The sequence below is a fragment of the Oratosquilla oratoria genome, chromosome 6 (assembly GCF_046742065.1).
Source record: "Oratosquilla oratoria isolate Oo_2021 chromosome 6, ASM4674206v1, whole genome shotgun sequence".
Taxonomy (NCBI): domain Eukaryota; kingdom Metazoa; phylum Arthropoda; class Malacostraca; order Stomatopoda; family Squillidae; genus Oratosquilla; species Oratosquilla oratoria.
In genome coordinates, this window is record NC_134782.1 from 43,452,419 (window position 1) to 43,474,396 (window position 21,978).

General features: G+C 39.6%; 1 protein-coding gene and 1 pseudogene across 1 annotated transcript in view; one reads left to right on the forward strand and one right to left on the reverse strand.

The window, feature by feature from the left end:
• The first annotated feature begins 2,577 nt into the window (after nt 1-2,577).
• The window catches only part of LOC143026003 (photosystem I biogenesis protein BtpA-like), a 50,731-nt gene continuing 31,330 nt past the window's right edge, over nt 2,578-21,978 (forward strand). Inside the window, exons 1-3 of the mRNA XM_076185990.1 lie at nt 2,578-2,668; nt 11,392-11,499; nt 11,629-11,736. Coding sequence (XP_076042105.1) covers nt 11,655-11,736 — 82 coding nt within the window. The 5' untranslated portion in view covers nt 2,578-2,668; nt 11,392-11,499; nt 11,629-11,654. The remainder of the gene's footprint in view (nt 2,669-11,391; nt 11,500-11,628; nt 11,737-21,978) is intronic.
• LOC143026459 (uncharacterized) lies at nt 13,938-14,480 on the reverse strand (annotated as a pseudogene).

Consider the following 21,978-nt stretch of genomic DNA (forward strand, 5'->3'; position numbering starts at 1 on the left):
TTCCGAATATCAAAAATAAATCATACGAAAATCAACTAAAACTTATTAATTTGTTTTTCTTAAAAAAGTGTAGACTCAGAGGTGACTTGATACAAGTTTTTAAGATTTTAAAGGGAATTGACATCAAAAGTGACAAAATTTTCACACTAAACGAGAATCCGACAAAAATAATGGTCTCAAACTGTCAGGAAATAAATTCAATTTGGAAGTGAGTAGAAACAACTTTGCCATATAGTTAATGAATGGAATAAACTTCCTGCAGAGGCAGTGCAATGTAGTTCAGTTCGAAGCTTTAAGATTCGTTTTGATAAACACCTAAGCAAGATGCTGTAATGACTGCCATTTATTTCATATTATTTGTTTGTTATTATGTCTGTTTTTATTTGTTTTATTTTCATTTATTATATATCTGTCAATTTATTATTATTTACTATTTACCTATTTGTTTATTATTCAACTATATACATTTATTTTATTATTATTTATATTATTATAATATACCGTATTTATCATTATTATATATTTTTTTCGCATATTACCTAGTTATGGACCACAAGGTCTCCTGTTGGCATGTTCCTCCTTTGTAATCCTTTGAGATGAGGTGCCTCATGAGTATGATAGGGATTACTAGGCTGGATAGAGTGAGAAAAGAGGAGGTGAGGAGGAGAACGAGGATGGAAAGGGAGTTGGGAGATAGGGTTGATGAAAGAGTATTGGGATGGATTGGGCACATGGAAAGAATGAGTGAAGAAAGACTAGTAAAAGAAGTGTGGAAGGCAGAGGTGGAAGGAGTGAACATGAGGGGGCGACCAAGGATCATTAAATGAAGCGGCCTTGCTGTGGATGTGCTGTATCTTGCGACACCACTTCTGACCCAGGGCAGTGGGCGAGATGCAGGGATGACCCGTCATCCAGAAGGAGCCAAGATAAGAGGGAGGGAGTAGAGTGAATGGGAATGGAGTGTGTGGGAATAGGATGGGTGGGAGTGGATTTTATGCCTTTGTTTCTTGGCTACTTCCCTTGTAAGGAGGAAAAAGCCTTTGGTATATGTATGTATGCAATTATTTACGATACTGAACGACTGGACCTATTTATCTTTGTTCGTTTAAGTATTTGCATTAATATTATAAGGTGAATGGTATGTATTTGATGTCAATAATCCTTGTGTTGAATACTGGGTTCTGAAGACTTATAATGTTGGAAGCTAAGATCCGATTTTGCACCCGTTGAAGGAAGAAAAGGTCTTGTTACTAGCAAGATCTAAGAATATAAGGTCTAACCACTTCCGACCGAATTTCGAGGGAGTTGGCGCAGCGGGCCCGTGAACGTCACCTGGCTGTTCAAAGTGGGGTTAGCGGGTCCTATAGCTGTCAGTTGAAGCTGGTCCGTCGTTGAAAAATGACTTTGCCTTCGCTCGCACCGCTCCACGCAATTAGTTATATTCTGACAAATATTATATAAAATATATATAAAATATTATCATTCCTGTCTATATATATGAATATATAATATGTATGATATATAATATATATATATATATATATATATATATATATATAAAATATTATAGTTCCTGTCTTCCTTGGCGTTTCACAGTTTTCTTCAGTGTATCACAAAGAGAAAATGGACTCAGCCAAATGATGTCAGAAGCTGCGCAGAAGAATTCTAACGGTCTGACCTGTATATTTAGACCTTGGTTACTAGTACTGTACTGTCATTCTACGGACATTCGCCTGCTGACCGGACTGACAAATCCTACTACGGAAGTTACGTGACCAACTGAAATATTTCCGTTTTTCTACTTTATGAATTAAATTAACAATAAATGAAAAGTAATGGTATTACAATTGTCAGTTTAAATCGCATCCTTGTTTTACTTGGGGGGTTAACGTATTTGTCACTGTTAGACAAGAGAGGCTGTCTGCAAAGCCGTCAGAACAGATCAAGATTTCTTTGCTGTTTTATTGGATTCCTGCAGTATGAAGCCTTATGAGGCGTCACGTACTATTACCAACAGCGTTATCGTGTATTACTATTACTATATTAAGATTATCGTTGTTTCACACATATGACTGTAAATACAGTAGGTATCGTAAGTCGCCCTTCAGGTTGTTTGTTATACTCTTTGAAAATAGAAAACGAGGTGAGGATGCAAACATACACATACATTTTTCAGATATGACATCCGGTAATCGTATTTTTCAATACCCTTAGCGGAATATAATCTACCTTCCACCATTTGTGATAATCTCATAGATTAAACAAACGTTCCCGTAGCTTTAAATCGTTTTCACAAATGTCTGCTTATTTGAAGACTTCCATGTCGTTTTCTTAATTATAGTTATTATAAAGAAAACGACGGAAATATTACGTCAGTAGCAGCTACGAAAAACTGGTTATTTTAAAGGCACTAGAATGGCCTATTTTCATTTTGGCACGTGCGCCAAATGTTGTCCTGGATAATATTGAATTTCTGCTTATGTAAAGTGATTATATTTTAAACTTATAATCAATACGTATTTTGTGTTTACTCTACGTATGCATTTGTTTCTGTTTTTTTTCTTTTTTTTTTCTTCAAATTTGGGTTAGGATGTTCCGTGAATGAACAACCCGCCTACCGTGGCTGATAAGGTTGACCAGATAAACTCGTGCACAATAATTTGACAAGGTACGTAAAGCTTGCGAAAGTTACTTGGATAAAAAAAAAATGTATTTACGTTATACAGGAACAAAGGATTCATCTTCAACCGGACACTAATATGATTTAGGTTATATGAAAATCTGCAACCAAGACGTTAGAAGTATTGAAGCCTATCATTAATTATCATTAGACAAGTCACAAGATGAAATGTGATCTCGGTATTGTTAATAACGAGAACAGTCGGATTAAACTATTCGGCGATTACTTAGTTTCTTCGAGCCAGCAGTGAAACCTGATTAGTATAGAATAAATAAAAATGGGAACTGAAATAGAAAAGACCAAAATGAACTGAACAGTGGTTCATATGAAAGCATACATTAACAGTGGATGGGCGAATTTGTTAGTTCAAGGAGGACGACATAACTTGATTAGATGAAATTAGGGTATGTTATATTGTTCAAAAAGATCAACAAAATCGGAGGTCTATGTATGTAATTGTGTTTGGGTCTCACTAAACGCCGACCAAAGCCGACCAAAACCACACAATGATGTTTTTTTATCAAATGCATAATTTATATATTAAAAATAGCATATGGTTGCATTATTTGACCTATTTTCTTTAAAATGTGTGATTTCCATGTAAAATCATCAAAGAGAAGTTACGTTTTTATCCTCTGCAAAATTACCAACCGGCAACCAACGCCGACCAAACCCAAACAATGACAGCTTTTGCTCAAATGACAAAAACGTATTCTCTTTGATGATTTTACATGGAAGTCACACATTTTAAAGAAAATAGGTCAAATAATGCAACCATATGCTATTTTTTATATATAAATTATGCATTTGGGCAAAAACCGTCATTGTGTGGTTTTGGTCGGCTTTGGTCGACGTTGGTAATTTTGCAGAGGATAAAAACGTAACTTCTCTGATGATTTTACATGGAAATCACACATTTTACAGAGAATAGGTCAAATAATGCAACCATATGCTAATTTTTATTTAAAATTATACATTTGAGCAAAAGCCGTCATTGTTTGGGTTTGGTCGGCGTTGGTTGCCGGTTGGTAATTTTGCAAAGGATAAAAACGTAACTTCTCTTTGATCATTTTACATAGAAGTCACACATTTTAAAGAAAATAGGTCAAATAATGCAACCATATGGTATTTTATATATATAAATTATGCATTTGAGCAAAACCCGTCATTGTGTGGTTTTGGTCGGCGTTGGTCGACTTTGGTCGGCGTTTAGTGAGACCGATTGTGTTTAAAAGGGTAGATATCCAGAAACGCGCAAGCTTACGGTACTCAATAGCACCTAACTTAACCAAACCTATCCTAACCATTCCAGAAAAATAGATCTTTAAAATAAAAATAACAATAAAAATAATAATGAATACATACATACCTATACCAATGACTATATTCCTCTTATAAGGGAGGTAGCCAAAAAACAAAGGCATAAAATCCGCTCCCACCCATTCCATTCCTAATACACTCCACTCCCACTCACCTCCCTCTTGGCTTCTCCTGTATGATGGGTCATCCCAACATCTCACCCACTGCCCTGGGTCAGAAGCAGTGTCACAAGACACATCACATCCACAGTAAGGCTGCTTCATTTACTTGGAAACCAACCCTCACTGTCCTCTCATGCAGAAATAGAGAAGACGGAGAAATCCCTTTGGGCTGCATCAAAATATTCACACTTACTCCCTCACCCCCTATCCCCCACCCACTCATTTCCATGCCTCAAATCATCCATACACAACCATTCTCCACTCACCCCTGTCTTCTTTCCTCAACAGATATTCCCATCTTTCCCAATGCCCCTTTTACCCCATCCATCCAACTCATCTTTGGTCACCCCCTCATGTTCACTCCTGCCTCTGCCTTCCACACCTCTTACTAATCTGTCTTCACTCATTCTTTCCATGTATCCAAACCATCCTAATACTCTTTCATCCACCCTATCTCCCAACTCCCTTTCCACCTCTGTTCGCTTCCTCACCTCATTTCTCACTCTATCCAGCCTGGTAACTCCTATCATAGTTCTCAAGAACCTCATCTCAAATACATTGAAACTCCTCCTCTCTTACTCTCTTATGTTCCATGTTTCTGCCCCATACAGTGCTGTCAAGACAATCACTCCTTCATACAATTTCCTCTTCACATTGATGCCTAAATGTCTATTTCTCATTACACTTTTTAATCCCCCAAGGCATTTACATGCTTATCTCAGTCTACATTCTACCTCCACCTCCACTCCTCCCTTGCCCGCCATATTTGTACCCTAGTATATAAAGAAAACCACTTCCTCCAATCTCTCTCCCACTTCCAATTTGCTGCCACATTCTCCCCTTGTACATCTCATTACCTTTTACCCAAATTTTCTTCAACTTCCTTCTTTTGCACACCTTCCCAAACTCTGTCACTAACTTCCTTAATCCTTTCTCTGATCCTGCTACAGGTGCAGTGTCATCAGCAAACAACAACTGGCGTATCTCCCATTTTTCTCCATTTTCTTTAACCATCTCCAATCCCCAGCCCATTACCCTTGTGTTTACCTCTCACACCACTCCATGTATAAATTGAACAGCCAAGGTGACATAACACATCCCTGGTGAAGTCCCACCTTTACCTCTAACCACTTTATGTTTAAAATGTAAAGTTTACAATCAATGCATTCTGCTAGCAGTAATCTACAGGTGTGAGACTTAAACTGATGAAGGCAATGGAAACAAAACTACAAAACTAAGGACTGCACTGAGAATGGAGAGATCAATGATGGGAATAACGCTGAGAGACCGAAAGAGAGCAAGTTGGGTGAGAGAGCAGACTAGAGTGAAATATATTGTGGAGGTGGTAAGAGAGAGGAAGTGGAATTAGGCAGGTAAGTTAGTGTGAACGACTGATGAGCAATGGAGCAAGTGTGTTACCAAGTGGACGATGCAAGATGGGAAGCATGGAAGAGGGAGACCAGACAGAAGGTGGAGAGATGAGATCGGGAAGTTTGCAGGAGTGATGTGGCAGAGGGTTGTGCAGTCAAGTGAATCATGGAATGCTATGAAGGAGGCCTTTGTTCAGCAGTGGACTCAGGATGGCTGATTTGATTTGATATGACTTTATCAAAAGCTTTTTGTAAGTCTAGGAAAGCACAGTCATCCCATCCATCCCTTTCTTATATTATGTCTATTAGTCTTGAGTAAAAAACAATTAATTTTTTGGCACATGATCTTCCCTAACTGAATCCAAATTGACTTGGGTTTATTATATTGTTTTCTTCCAGGTGTTTTATCTGTCTATTCTTGATGATTTTTTAACAAATTTTGGCTATAGTGCTTGTAATGGAGACTGGTCTGTAATTTGATGGCTCCTTGTTTCCTCCTTTATATATTGGTACAGTATTGGCATTTTTCCAGTCCATTGGATTATGCTGACAGCACTGTATGGGGCAGAAACATGGAACATAAGAGAGGAAAAGTTTGAATGTGTTTGAGATTAGGTGCCTGAGAAGTATGAGAGGGGTTACTAGGCTGGATAGAGTGTGAAACGAGGAGGTGAGGAGAACAGGGGTGGAAAAGGAGTTGGGAAATAGGGTTGATGAAAAAGTATTGGGATGGTTTGGACACATGGAAAGAATGAGTGAAGAAAGGTTGGTAAAAGAGGTTTGGAAGGTAGAGGTGGAAAGAGTGAACATGAGGGGGCAGTAAGGATGAGATGGATGGATGGAGTAAAAGGGGCATTGGGAATGAGGGTAAATTCTGTTGAGGAAAGACAGGAGAAGACAGAAGATAGGGGTGAATGGAGAGTGGTTGTGTATAGATGATGCTGTGATGAATGAGGGGAGTGGGTGGGGGATGAGATGAGAGGTGAGGGAGTATGTGTGAAAAATAAATTGATGCAGCCCAAAGGGATTTCTCCCAGTCTTCACTATTTCAGCATGAGGGGATGGAGAGGCCAGGCCACTGATTTAATGAAGTGGATTTTCTGTGGATGTGCTGTGTCTTGCGACACTGCTTTTGACCCAGGGCAGTGGGCAAGATGTAGGGATGACCTGTCATCCAGGAGGAGCCAAGATAAGAGGGAGGGAGGGGAGTGGATGGAAGTGGATTTTATGCCTTTGTTTTTTGGCTACCTCCCTTGTAAAGAGGGAAAAGCCTTTGGTATATGTATGTATGTATTTTTGAATTAAAGTTGGACCAATGTTGTGACTTATTTTGCTAATTGGGAACAACTGCAGTAGAGGGAGAGTGGCAAAAGTTTATCCAGGTTTGGCAGCATAGGACAACAATCCATTTAGTATTCCAAAATGCTTTAGAGCAACTACTTTTGAATTAAGAAGAACTCAAGGAAGCATACTTTTTAATGAAGTTGACAATTAGTTGAATGAAATTAAGTAGGTTGGAGAATGTGATTCAATAAATTGAGTGAGGTCATGGGTCCAAACCAACAATTTCATGCCTTTGAATATCTTAAGTGAAGGAGACTACAAAATGTTAGAAGAGGAATAGACATCAAAACCATATAGGACTGGAATGAGACAGTCACCTGGAATCACCTCACTGACGTAGCAAAAGGAACCAGAACTAAAACACAAATCAAGGGTAGATCCATTACCAAATCTGTCTATAATGCATGCAGCCCTGAGGTAGTTAGAAAAGGTATCAACAAGCGATAAACAAGGAGATGGATTACAACCTCATGAGTTTCTTTGGGGAGGAATTTGGTCTTGACCATAGGGGATTGTGTGACTTAAAGTCACTTCAGATAATGGTGTTATCTGAAGTTTTATTAAAATAGTAGTTGAATTCTTCCATAGAAATTGAAAGGCAAGGGTTATGAATGATGAAAATATCTAGATTGCAAGAATTTAAGTGAGTTTCCACAGGCAAAAATTCCTATTTGCCTGAAGGAAACAAAGGTATGGATAAGGAGACAGTTAAGTCATTTTGGACCAGTATTGCAACACCATAGCAATTGGTTCTATCTTTGCGGTAAAGCCTAAATCAAGGAAAGGATATTTGATAAGGACAGTCCAACCAGGTTCCGGTCAAACAGTATGAGGTTTCATTTATAATAGGAATTTTTTAACTTGGACCTCTGCAGTTCCATGGTAGTAAAAGAAATCCAAAATTTTTAGTCTGCAGGGTCCATTATGAGCTAGTGAAGATGTTATAGGCCAATTTCATGATTTGGATAAATTTCTCAAAGCTGGATAGGTTGGAATTAAAGGATTTCATTTCTGTGAAGATAGCAAGGAAATGTTCATTAGAGGATTTTCCTTCAGAGCCCTTTGTGTTAGGATGTGGTTTTGTGTCATCTTTGTGAGTCGAAGGGTTATGGTTTTCAGTCTTGGGGGATGCAATATATGGGAATTGTTTTTGCCATCTGGATTAGGGTTAATGTTTGTGATGGAGGGTTGAGCATTTCTAGCTACTTCCTCAAGAGTTCTGATACAGTTATCACTAGGTGTGGGGGTAGTAACAGCACTGACAGGCTGAGGTGGCTATTAGTCTGTTTATGTTGAATTTTGTGGGGTAGGTCTATCATGAACCATGATAGACCTATGTGTTGGCCTAAGGACAGACATGTGTGGTCCAGGGGACTGACTGCTGAGTTGTTCTGGAGCCTAGACACATTACAGTTAAGTACAGAGAACAAACTAAATGGCCTGCCTGCTTGGGGCAGGCAGTATATATATATGCAAGACTGACCCAATTTGACTGAGGGCAGTGACCCTTTCTGGTACTTCTGACCATCATCAATATCAGCATCAGGTCCTAGTACAATATCAACTCCCAAAAGTATACTAGCATACCTATGGGACATGCTTATGGGGTACATATACACCATATTACCCTACTACCCCAAAAGGATTGTGGTACTCCCCCAGGTAGGCGTAGCTCCTCCTTGGGGATCAGTGCCATCTGCGTAGAGCTGATGGCCAGGGGTAGTTGCTGCTGATTGGCCCCCAACTCTTGGGGTTGGGGGGTGGTCCCACGACGTAGACGTTGCAGCTACACAAACACACCGAAAATTCTTGGTGTAACATACGATACATCCATGTCTTTCAAACAACACCTCACAAACATAAAAAACAAATGCACACCTAGACTTAATGCACTTAAGTCAATCACTGGAACAACATTTGGACAAAACAAAGAAACTAATATAACAATATACAAACAATGCATACGCTCAGTGATGAATTATGCGAGTCCTGCATGGGCTCCTAATCTCAGTGAGACACACCACAACACCCTTCAAATCATACAAAACAAAGCCCTAAAAACAATTACAGGCTGCACAAATACATCACCTACAGACCATTTACACCATGAAACAAAAGTCCTCAAAGTCAAGGACCACCTCGACATGAGAGGCACACAAACACTTGCTGCAGCCACCACAAACACATCACACCCGCTACACTACATAGCAGAACACCCACACACACCAAGAAACATTAAAACTACACCCATAGACCTTTATTACACACAGATACTCTCTTCTCTTCCTCCACAACCACCAAATACCAGCCTCCGGAAACATATTCATAATCATATCACTCACCGCTCCATTAACACACTGAAAGACAACACACTGCTGCATGCCAGACCCCCTGATATCCACCCTTCTGAATCCTCTCTCCCACGAAAGGACAGAGTCCACTTGGCCAGACTGCGATGCGGTCACCACCCAGCACTTCTAAGCTACCAGAAGAGGCTGGACGACCGTGTTGTGAACAGCTGCCCAGGATGTAACACTTCACCCCATACCATACAACACATAATGGAAGACTGCATTATACACAATCATGCACGCAAACAACACAACATACACTCTATAAAGGATTTGTGGGAAAACCCAGTTTCGGCTGTGGCCTTCCTTGGGGAGACGGGACTGCTCGGACAGACAGTCTAGGGAACGACAACAACAACAACAACTACCCCAAAAGGGTGGGGCCCTGGAGGCAAAGCAGGCAGAGGGAAAGAGGTGGCACTGGCAGTGGCAGCGGTGACATCGGAAATAGGAGATCCCGAGCATAGTGACTTCGGTCTGCATTGATCGTGATGTCCAGTGCAAAGATGTGGTAGCAGCAGTGGCTGCAACAACTGTGGCAGTGACCACAGCAGCAGTAGTGGCAGCAATGGTGGCTGCAATGGCTGTGAAGGTTACTGCAGTAGCAGCGATGGTGGCTGCAATGGCTGTGACGGTGGTGGTAGCAGCAGCAGTGACCACAGAAAATATAATCAAGCCAGTTCACAGAATATGATGGTCACTCATCTATAACTACTGTACCAGGATGTGACATTTTCTGTACTTGGTCACAACCTTCTTGAATTCTTCATGGCTGTCTTCCATGTGGTGCATTTCAAAATTGTGTTCAGGTAATTCCTGGTCCCAGTCTTGAATTGGTAATGATTAAGTGTCCAGCTTTGGGCCAGTATTAGGTGCTGGCACAATTTTGTCCATTATTTCTTCAGATGTTGGATATAAGGTTTCTATTTTTCTTGTATTTATTTACCTAGTTGTATTATACGGGAAGGGAGCTATGCTCGTGGTGACCTGTCTTTATATCTCTCAGCATCAAGTTTTTTCCTAAAATCTTGATTAGTGTTTGCACACACTGTTTCTTTGTCTAATTTGTTCCAAGTATCTATCACTGTGTGGGAATCTATTTTTTTTTTTTTTTTTTTTTTTTTTTTTTTTCTCCAGATCTCTTCTGTAATTATCTTTTTTTAGTTTCTTTTTGTGTCCTCTTGTTTTTCCATTGTCCCACTTCAATAAATCATTCTTATCTAAGATTTCCATTCCCTTCATAATTCTATAGATAGTAGGTCTCCTCTTTCCCTTCTTTGTTCCAGAGTTGGTAATTCTAATTTGGACAGTCTTTGTTCATATGTCATTTTGGAAAGAGTTGGTGCCAGTTTTGTTGATGCTCTTTGTATTCTTTCTAATTTTTTTTATATTCTTTTTGGTACTGGGTGTCCATAGTGTTGCTGCGTACTCGAGTTTTGGTCATATTAGAGTAGTTAAATTTTTTTTATCATTCCCTTGTCAAATTAGGCAAATGCCACTTTTATTGACCTCAATAAATTGTAGGTTTCTCCGACTATTTTATTAATATGCTTGTCTGGTGTCAAGCCTTTGCTGATCATCACTCCAAGGTCTTTTTCCAAGTTTAATTTTTTTACCTCTTCTTTACCAATTTTACAATCTCTCGATATTCTGTTTTTACTTTTTCCAAATTCCATCATACTACATTTCTTGATATTGAATTTCACTTCCCACTTTTGAGTCCATTTCCAGATCTTGTCCAAGTCTTGTTGTAATGAGTTGCAATCCTCCTCAGTTTTTACTTTCTTTAGTATTTTTGTGTCGTCTGCAAAGAAATTCATATAACACTACTCCTTCATCCATGTCATTTATGTATATGGCAAACATGATTGGGGCCAGTACTGATCCCTGTACTGATCCCTGCGTATGGATGGTTTGCAGAATATGGAACCAACTTCACATGGCACAGCTCAATGCAACACATTTTGATTCGATTCCAAATGATTAGTTCCCATGTAATTATCTAATTATATTTATCTAATTGTAGTATAGAGGAAAGGACCAACACTTGTTGGATCCCATCTCTTATTCCTCAGTTTATCTCTTGCTTACCTAAATTCTGGAGTGTTGGTCATTCATGTTAGATGAAATTGTATGTGCTTTATTGTCATATCTTTGTTTTACAGGTGTATCACATCATCTGTTGGAGGTAGAATCAGTTTTAGACACCAACAGAAGTGGCAGTGTTTTGTCATCAAGAGAATAGCTTTTATGCAGACAGTATAGTAAACAAGGTATGGAATTAACATTCAAAAAGTTTTAACATTTTACTCTAATAACCAATATGTGAGATTGACTGTCAGTTAGTCTAGTAACAAATTATTTAGAATAATACCCAAAGCTTTGCACCTCCATTATTGCAGTCCTAACTGAGAACCATCATTAGAGTATGGCACTAGCAAGATTTCAGCAAATGTTTGGTTGTTTTAAAATGGCCGTCATAGGCATGGTTCATGTGAGAGCACTTCCAGGTAAGAGTTTATAGTTGTATTATACGGTAAGGGGAGTTATGTTAAGGAAATATTGATTTCTGTAAGTACTGGGCAAAGGTCCTTTGAAATCTATATTCAATCACTCAAAAGGCTGAGTAGCTTTTATGAGATGAGTCCTTTCTGGCTGATGAAAGTTTGGTTTAACTTCTGCACATACTTTACATGATCTGGTCACCCATCGCACATCTTCCACTGAGTAGGGCATATTCTTAGACTTAACAAAATGGTACAAGCGGGTGACCCCAGGATGACACAAAGCCTTGTGGAGTGTTACTAGAGATTCCTGTCCATCACATGCTGCCCCACAGTGGGACCTAGAGAATATATCAGGGGAAATATTTTCTGGACCAGGTCGATACATAATCTCAAAGTCACAGCAAGATAGTTCCATTCACCAACGTAATATCTTATCGTTCTTTATCTTACTCTTATGCTGCTTGTCAAATATAAACCTCACAAATTGCTGGTCAGTCTTTATAGTGAAATGCCTGCCCATCAGGTAATGCCTCCAATGGCGAACTGCTTCAATGATGGCCTGGGCTTCTTTTTCTATATAAGCATAGCACTTCTCAGGTCCTTGCAGTGTTCTTGAAAAGAAGGCTACTGGACGTCCATCCTGGGAGAGAACTTTTGCAATGGCAACTTCTGAAGCATCAGTTTCTACTTCAGACGGCCACGACTCATCGATTGCTTGAACTGCTGAATTTTCAAGGTCCTGCTTGAGAGTGTTAAAGGCCACTTCTGCTTCCTTGGTCACAGGGAATACAGTGGTGGTGCTCAGGGGGTGGATTTTGCTTGAATAGTCATATATCCAGTGTGAGAAGTATGCAAAAAGGCCCAGGGCTCGGTGGAGTGACTTCTTGTCTTGAGGCACTGCCAATTCCCGTAGGGGTCAAAGTCGTTCAGGGTCTGGATGTTTTTCTCCACCTTCTACCACATAACCGAGAATGCTAAGTTGTTTTGTTGAAAATGTACACTTTTCCTTATTGTAACTTATGTTTTTCTTCTTGGCAGCCACAAATGGTCACATCATCCAAGTATGCATAAGTTCCAGTGAGTTGTACCTCTTGAATAAATGAATCCATGATCCGCTGGAAGCAGGCTACTCCACTGGTGACCCCAAAAGGAATACGAGTAAACTGGTACAGGCCATCACCAGCCTCAAATGCCTTGTAAGGTTTATCTTCTTCTCTAATGGGAACTTGATGATAAGCACTTTGTAAATCAATAGTGCTGAAAACTCTGTACCAAGCAATTTTATTCACTGTATCATCGATACGAGGTAGGGGGTAGCTATCAAGCAATGTGAATTTATTGATAGTCTCTGAGTAGTCAATGGCCAGTCGCCACTTTTTGAGTGCATCTTTGACAACAATGACTCGTGCATGCCAGGGAGAATTACTAGGTTCTATTATACCCTCCTTCAGCAATCTCTGAATTTCTTTCTCGACAAACATCCAGTCCGTATATGAATAGTGGCGTGGCCTTGCTGATATAGAACAGCAATCAGCTGTAAGGTTAGCAAACAGCTTTGGTGGGTCCACCTTTATGGTACTAAGTCCACAAATGACAAGAGGAAGTAGGTCTCCCCCATACCTCAGAGTAACACTATCATGCATCTTCTGGAAGTCTTGACTGAGAATCACATCTGAGCACAGTTGTGGCAAAACCATTAAACACATACCTTTATAATCCTGGCCATTAACTCTGAGGTCTACTTGGCAAAACCCTGATGTCTGAGTAGAGAGGGATGTTGATACCATAGACACTGCACCCAATGAGTGATGGACGATCAAGGAGTGGCGCTTAACTAGGTCTGGGTGAATGAAACTCTCAGAGCTGCCACTGTCAACAAGTCCATCCACCTCTGATCCATTGATAAAGACTTTTACAACTGCCTTTGAGAGTGAACTTGGGGTAGCTGCAGAAGTAACTGTTGCTAGTGTTGCATAGTTACTAGAGTATATGTGCACTAGCTGTTGTTGATGGTTTGGCTCTGCACACTTTGGCAAAGTGACCTTTCTTCTGACATTTATGGCACACTGCTTCACATGTGGGACACCTTGAGCGGGGATGCCGTGAAAGTCCACAGAAGAAACACTTAGCACCTACAGCAGCAGCCACAGGAGCAGGCTGAACAGTAACTTCTTGACTGGTACTTGGGTCAGGAGTTGCAGCACTTACCACTTGAAATGGCTGAGTACTGTACATTTCAGAATTCCTTTGAGCTGAATCCAAAGCTCTTGCTTGATCATAGTGGATAGGTCCAGAGTTTTATTCTCCAGGTGTTGCCTTATTGCTGGTGACTGCAGCCCACTTATAATGGCATCTCGGATGAACTCTTCACAATATTGACCAGCTGTTACAGCCTGGAAATTACAATCATTACTCAGAATTTTCAAGGCTTGAAGGTACTCCTCTAAGGATTCACCAGCCTGCTGGCGGAGAGTTCCAAGGTGGTGGTGTGCAAAAACTTCATTTGTGGGCTTGCCATACTGTGACTTTAAGATTTTGATCGCACTATCATAGGTGGTACATTCAGAAATTGTCTCATAGATTTTTGGTGACACAAAGTTGGTAAGTAAACCCAGTTTGTCAATGTTTTCCTAAGGTAGGGCACTCAAGAGGTCCTCAAAGGTCTTGAGCCAATGTTTCCATTCCCGGGTAGCTGTTGACAAGGATGGGTCATAATCTAGCCTCTCTGGTTTAAGCAAGTGTTCCATATTGTAGCCTCTGTTTACCAGTGGTGTAGTAGTCCTTCAGTCAACTCCAGTACCACACAAGAATTTTATGTTGGATGAATTGTTATGAAAAATACACAGACCTTATTACAAGGCTTTATTCAACATAAAATCTATACCATTCTCTGAAAACAGAGAGAGAAGAAATGGTATAGGAATATCGGACACAAAGCATGAATATAAAAGCACAAACCTGACATGATATAAACAAACACAACAGTATTTTATGCACATATACATATATTCGTAAATAGCTGTAGTCCAGGAACCATTTTTATGGAAGAAAGTATTCGCTGGACTCGACGTTCGTCAATTTATTAACGGTGAGGGACGGTTTTGCTTCACTTTACGGTTACAATTTCTGGGATCTGTGACAGTGCATGCTTCATGTGACTTTTGTTCTGCGTGGTGAGTTGCAGTTTGTTGTGGCACATCTCAGCGTGCAGCTTTTTACACCCAATCTTGGGGGGCATTTTTCACAATGCATTTTGTTTTCTTATTTATTTTAATGTGAACTCCTTTTTGCATGTTTATTATATTGATGGATTATACATTCTTCTTCTTCCAATTTCTTTGTTCTGTGACAATGCATGCTACGCGGGACATTTGTTCCACGGGGTGCATTGTGGTGGGGCCCATCGGCAGCGGGTTGAGTTCTTACAGCCTTCACTGTATTTTCTTTATTTTTCTATAGTAAACTCTGTGAATGTTTTTAAGGAAGTATTGCACATTTTGTATTATAGTTTTATTTATATTTTTGTTTCTCATTTGTGTTTTTGATATGTTCTACCTATGTTGGATTATAACGGTTACTGGGAAGACCTGTCCCAGTGTACCAGGTATCCCCTATGTATGTAGATTTCCTATTGCTACCACTGTATTACCCTGAAGACTAATCCCGGACAGGGTTCGAAACGTCGGAATAAATTGACGAACGTCGAGTCCAGCGTATACTTTCTTCCATAAACATATACATATATAATCCATATACATATAACTCCTAACAATATAATACTGATGCTACAAACATACAGAATTGTTAATACAAATACACCTTTACAAGGAGAACACTGGCTGAATACTGACAGCTGGAGAACAACATGGCTACCATTTAAATGCTTCCCACACAGTGTTGCCAGATCAATGATTATAGTGCACAGTGTTGCCAGATCAATGATTACAATGCAGTACTACCATAAAAAAAAAGATAATATAATAATAGATAAAATAAGTAAATAAATAAATAGGGTAAGTTAAATAATAACCAGGTAAATAGTAAACAATAATAAATTGAGAGAGAATAATAAATGATAATCAAGGAAATAATAAACAGACAATAACAAACAAATAAATGATACAGGGTGGCAGGCATTACACCATCTTCCTTAGGTGTTTAAATAAACAAATCTTAAAGCTTCAAACTGAACTACATTGCACTGCTTCTGGAGGAAGTGTATTCCATTCAGTAACTACATGGTTGGTGAAGTTATTTCTACCCACTCCCAATTGAATCTATTTCCTGACATTTTGAGACCATTATTTCTTGTTGAATTTTCATTCAGTGTGAAAATTTTGTCACTTTTGATGTCAATTCCCTTTAGAATCTTAAAGACCTGTATCAAGTCACCTCTGAGTCTACGCTTTTTCAGGGAAAACAGATTCATATGTTTTGTCAATTTTTGTATGATTTATTTTTGGTATTTGGAATCAGTTTTGTGGTTTGCCAATGTCTTAAATAAGATTTGGTGACCATATGGAAACAGCATATTCCAAATGTGGATGAACTAACAATTTATATAGCTTGTTAATGAGAGATGGGCTTTTGAAGTCAGAAGATTGTGCAATTAGTCCTAGAATCTTATTTGCTTTCTCAGAGGCTGAAATACACTGCTTAGATGATTTGAGATCATTACTGATAATTACACCAAGATCCTTTTCACTATCCACTTTTATTAATGAATTTTCAAATAACTTGTAATCGTACATACTGTTATTTTTACCTATGTGTGTAACCTTGTATTTATTTGTGTTAAATTTCATTAGTCATTTTTCAGACCATTGTTGTAGTTTATCTTTATAAATCTTCTTGAATATCTAATTGGTTTAAATGATCATTTGCAATTCTACACGGTTTTGTATCATCAGCAAATTTGGAGACGAGATTTTAGTCTATGGTCTATATCACTTCTATATACTATGAATAGAATAGCTGGGGATCTATGATAGGCTGATGGTGGAGCTGCAAAATGAGGATCCAAGTTCCTTCCAGAACTTCATGAGGATGTCCCCAGCCATGTTTGATGAATTGCTAAACAGGCTAACTCCAAGACTCACCAGGCCAAGCACTAACTACAGAGCAAACTTGGAGGCTGAACTCAAGTTGGCCGTTGCCCTGTGGCACTTGGCCTCTGGAACCAAATACAGGGACATGGCGTATGGCTGGAGGGTGCCACACAACACCATCAGCAAAGTTGTGAGAGAAGTCTGTCATGCTATATTGGAGGAGTACCTGGATGAGCAGTTCACATGCCCTATCACTGAAGAAGGATGGTGCCAACTCTCCAATGAATGGATGCAGAGATGGAACTTCCCCCACACCATTGGGGCCATCAATGGCAAGCATGTCGCATGCAGAGCTCCCCCCAAGACAGGCTCTGAATACTACAACTATACGGGCTTCTTCAGCATCATGCTGTTGGCCATGGTCAGTTCAGACTATAAGTTCCTGTGGGCAGACGTGTCTGGGAATGGTTCGGCATCAGATGCCCAGATGTTCAACCACAGTGAGCTGAAGGAAGGCCTTGAGAACGACAACATCATGGGTTGGCCACGTCCTGACCCCCTGCCCAATGACACAAGATGTTCCCTACTTCATCGTGGGTGATGACGCTTTCTCCCTGAGGACATACCTGATGAAGCCTTACAGTGGCCGAAACATGACCAAGGAGGAGGGCATCTACAACTACAGGTTGTCAAGTACCAGGAGAGTGGTGTAGAATGCCTTTGGCATTATGGTGAACAGGTTTCAGGACATCTTCCCCCTACCAAGTTGGCTGGTGTACTGGTGAGAAATGGAGCGCCCGCCCTGTTTTAAACCTCTGCAACCCAAATGCCACACATGTGCAGTGCATCTGCAATCTCCGGGATACTTCTGCTCTACATCATCCATGCTTCCGTGACATGTTCGCTATTCTTTTGCTTTGTTTGCAATGCATCCGCTCTGCTTTCGCAATACATATGCAAAAAATACGCTATTTTCCGCATTGTATCCGTTTTATACCCGCAATACTTGCAATACATCTGGCCTGATATAACGGTATTTTTCAGCCCCGGACGGCTTCCGCAATGCTTTCCGCTTTTGTTCGTAATACATCAGCGATGCATTCTCAATACATGTGTAATTCATATGGTTCATATGCGCACAGTATTGCGGGAAAAAGTCCATTTTTGCTGCGGACGGCTGGAACCCAGCAAAATTGGCATCCTCGATTCATTTGTAATTCATCCATAATTCTGTGGGACCGGGCCTTAAGATCAATAAAGGTGGCTTTTACTTACTTGGATGAAGAAATGGTGGCAGAAAATGCTAGTCATACTGGTAAGGCCAAGACTGGAGTATGCAGCGACATTATGGTCATTGAGTACCAAAAAGAATATGAGAAAAATTGAGAGAATCCAGAGAGCAACTATGAAGATGGCCCCAACACATTCAAAACTGTCATATGAAGAGATATTGTCAAAACTAGAATTACTGACTCTGGAACAAAAAAGAGAAAGAGGTGACTTGTTTACTATATATAGAATCATGAGAGGTATGGAAGTCCTTGATAGAAAAGATTGATTAAATTGGGATAAGAGAAATGCAAGGGGACATGGAAAGAAGCTCAAAAAGGACAGTTATATAGAAGAGACCTGAAAAGGAACAGCTCTCCCCACAGAATGGTGGATGTATGGAACAAACTAAATGAAACAATAGTGTGTGCAAAAACCATACATGAATTTAAGAGCAATGTCGACACTACGAGATACAGAGATGGGACACCATGAGCGTAGCTCTCCTTCCTATAAGATACAACTAGGTAAATACAACAACTAGGTAAATGCATGTTGTCTTGGCCACACAAACCTGATGTGCTAGAAACATGACAGTGCGACCCTGCTTGGTTCAACCTAACCTAATCCCATGTGATTATGTAATTGCATACCATGGGTGACTACCCACGTGGCATATATATTGGTTCCTGGCCACATGTAAAATCAGTTCAGTTTTATCTTACAAATATATATACACACACATCTATTCATATACTCATTATACTATATGGACTAATTGCCTAGAGAATATAGAGAAATGCAATTTTCTATGCAAATATTTCAAAACTTTGAATAGTTGAGAAGGTGATATAACCCAAACTGAAACAATACAATGAATAATCATGGTAAGATAACAAGAGAATAAGGTGATATAACTCAAGTTAGAACCATAACTTTGAAGTTATGATAACTAGAAAATAAGGTGATATAATTCAAGTTGGAACCATAACTGAATTTGAAGTTAGTTATGAAATAGATAATCTCCAAGAGTGTTGCTCCTTCTCTGTGTAGTACAATTAGGTACCGTATTTTCCGGCTTAAAATGCGCATCGGGTTATAATGCGCACCCATGCACTTCGTTATCTCAGTACACAGATAGTGCGCACCGACGTATAACGCGCATGCCCGATCGCATTTGTCTATAACGCAGTTTTACCTCGGTATTTATATCATGTGAACGAGGTTACATGGAGAAGTATTTTTCATTGGCTAGAGCCACCGCTGGGAAATCTGTTGATTTGTCACTAAATTAAGTGTCAGTTTAGGCATCAATCAGGACACAACTAAGAAAAAATCGGAACTACATGTACCAGTATATGACTCATGTTGTGCGTTGGTCCCTTATTACTTTGTAGCTTAAATAGTTTGTAGGAAATATGATCTAAAAAAAAGTTTATTGAAAGTAAAATATACAACAAGATGCTAAGATGGGAGGGAGGGTGGAGGGGTGTAGAGTGTTTTCGGGGATGGAATGGGTGGGAATGATTTTATGCCTTTTCCTTTTTGGCTACCTCCCTAGTAAGGGGGAAAAAGCCTTGGTATATGTATGTATGTAAAATTTACAGAAAATTTTTGGGATTTTTACAGAAAATGTTCATTTTATATCTTGAGGAAATAATTCGTCTTTACCATTTTTTATTTAACAAGCCCACTGGCTGCGCCAGTCCCGGCTACGCCGGGGGTCTTGGCCTGCGGCGCGCCCGGGGCTACGCCCCCTTTGTTATACCTCTAAACGGTTTAAAATGCACACTTTGTTCTACCTCTTGAATGTGTTTGAAATAAAAGAAGGTTTTATCATTTTAACTTTTATTTACATCAGAAACTTTAGTTTCGTCTATAATTTGTTTACTGCTTTGAGGCGAAGGAGATGAGACATCCTCGACGTCGCTCTTTTCTATTCCATTGTCAACTTTCTTCTTTTTTCGAGGCGGAGACGATGCAATATCTTCGTCGTCGCTTTGCCGCTTGACCGTTTCCTTGATTTCCTCCATTTTCTTAGTCATCTCTTCTTTTAGACCCATAATTAATTCTTCCATTTTTTTCGTGACAGGGTTTTCAGCTTCATTACTACTGTTACTTTCTTCTTCATTTGAAACGTTTTCTTCGAAGGCAAAATCAGGTAAGATCATCTTGACGGCTTCTTCTTCTGAAATGTTATAAGCGTCCTTTGGTATTGGAACTACACCTAATTCGGGTTCTTCTTCAGCTATGGGGATAAGTTCTTCTGCTTCGCCTGTTACTGCAGAAGCAGGAGGTGACGCTTGAATGTTCACTACGCTATCCGAGAAAAGTTCTTTATATACACAGTTCGTGGCAGGTCTTAACCGGTATTCTTTATTTACTTTATGCCAGCCAGTATAGACGAACAAAAAATTCTACGACGTTACTCTTGAACAGGCGACATAGAATTGACCATGAGCGAAACACTGAACTGTATCCAAGAGTATTCCACACCGTTCGAACGTTTGCCCTTGTGACTTATTTATTGTCATCGCGTAACTTAATTTGACTGGAAATTGTTTTCTTTTGAAGCTAACTGGAGTGAATTGAGCTTCTAACGTTATTTTAGGGATCATAACCTGTTCACCGCGATAACTACCCCCTAAAATTTTACCAACTATAATATTCTTCTTCAGATTAGTAACTAAAAGCCTCGTTCCGTTGCAGTTTCGGAGGGCAAATGTTTCTAACAACCATCACTACACTTCCAATTTTCACTTGAAGTCGATGAGGAGGCAGAGAAGGACTTATCATGGCATTAAATACCGAAGTTTGAATATCGGTCCCTTCTTCCACTGCTCTATCAGTACTGTAATAAATTACTTCTTTTTCCTTTGATTTGTCATAAATCATAAGATTCACACTGTCAACATCTTCGTTTGTAGGTGATATTATAGCTCGTTGTTCAAAATATGAAACGTTGAGATGGTTGTCTTCCAAGTCCCCGTAGATACTATTTATCAATTCTTCACGGGATTTTACTTGAACACCAAAACCTTCCTCAAGTTCCAAAGGCCCGTCATTTTGTGATCCGATTTCTAACAATTTTTGTGCAAATTTAATGTTGTTTGTATCATTTTTCTTGAGGCGTACGTTCTCGGTTAACTCCAGTTTTGTTATATCGCCCCACATGTAACTCGATTTGATACAGTATTCGAGTTCATCGTTCTTACCGCCACCACGTATAACGGGTAAAATTTGTCGGAAATCTCCAGCACAAACAAAAACTTTTCCTCCCATAAACTTATCATTTTCAAGAATATCCCTCAACGTTATATCGAGTGCGGTCAACGTATTCTTGTTTGCCATTACGACTTCGTCCCACACAATTAAAGACGCCATCTCTAACAACTTTGCAAGTTCACTTCTCTTCTTGATTGCGCATGCTTTTATTTCATTGTATTCCATCAACGGTATCTTGAACATGTTGTGAGCAGTTCTCCCTCCATGGAGAACTGTAGCGGCGATACCCGAAGACGCAACAGCCAAAGCTATTTTTCCCTGCGAACGTACAGTATCAAGTAACAAATTCAAGACAAACGATTTCCCCGTGCCGCCGGTAGCGTTTACAAAAATTCCATTGTTGTCGTATCGGTGTCCGTGTTCTACTCGAAACATTGCAGTGTCGTAAACTTGTTTTTGTTTATCATTTAACATTGGCTCTTTCACATTAACATCGTCTTTCAGCCTTTCTTTGTTATACGACTTTTCTCTTCGGATAACGTTTGACGTTTTCTCACCACCTCTAGAAGGAGGAAGCCCGTAATCGGTGATGGACCCTCCTCCACAATTCCACACCTGTTTTTGTATATCATCTAACGCATCCAAGTATATTTCATCATTATACTCTGTTAGATTGTTTGTATGGAGAAAATCACTTGCAAAA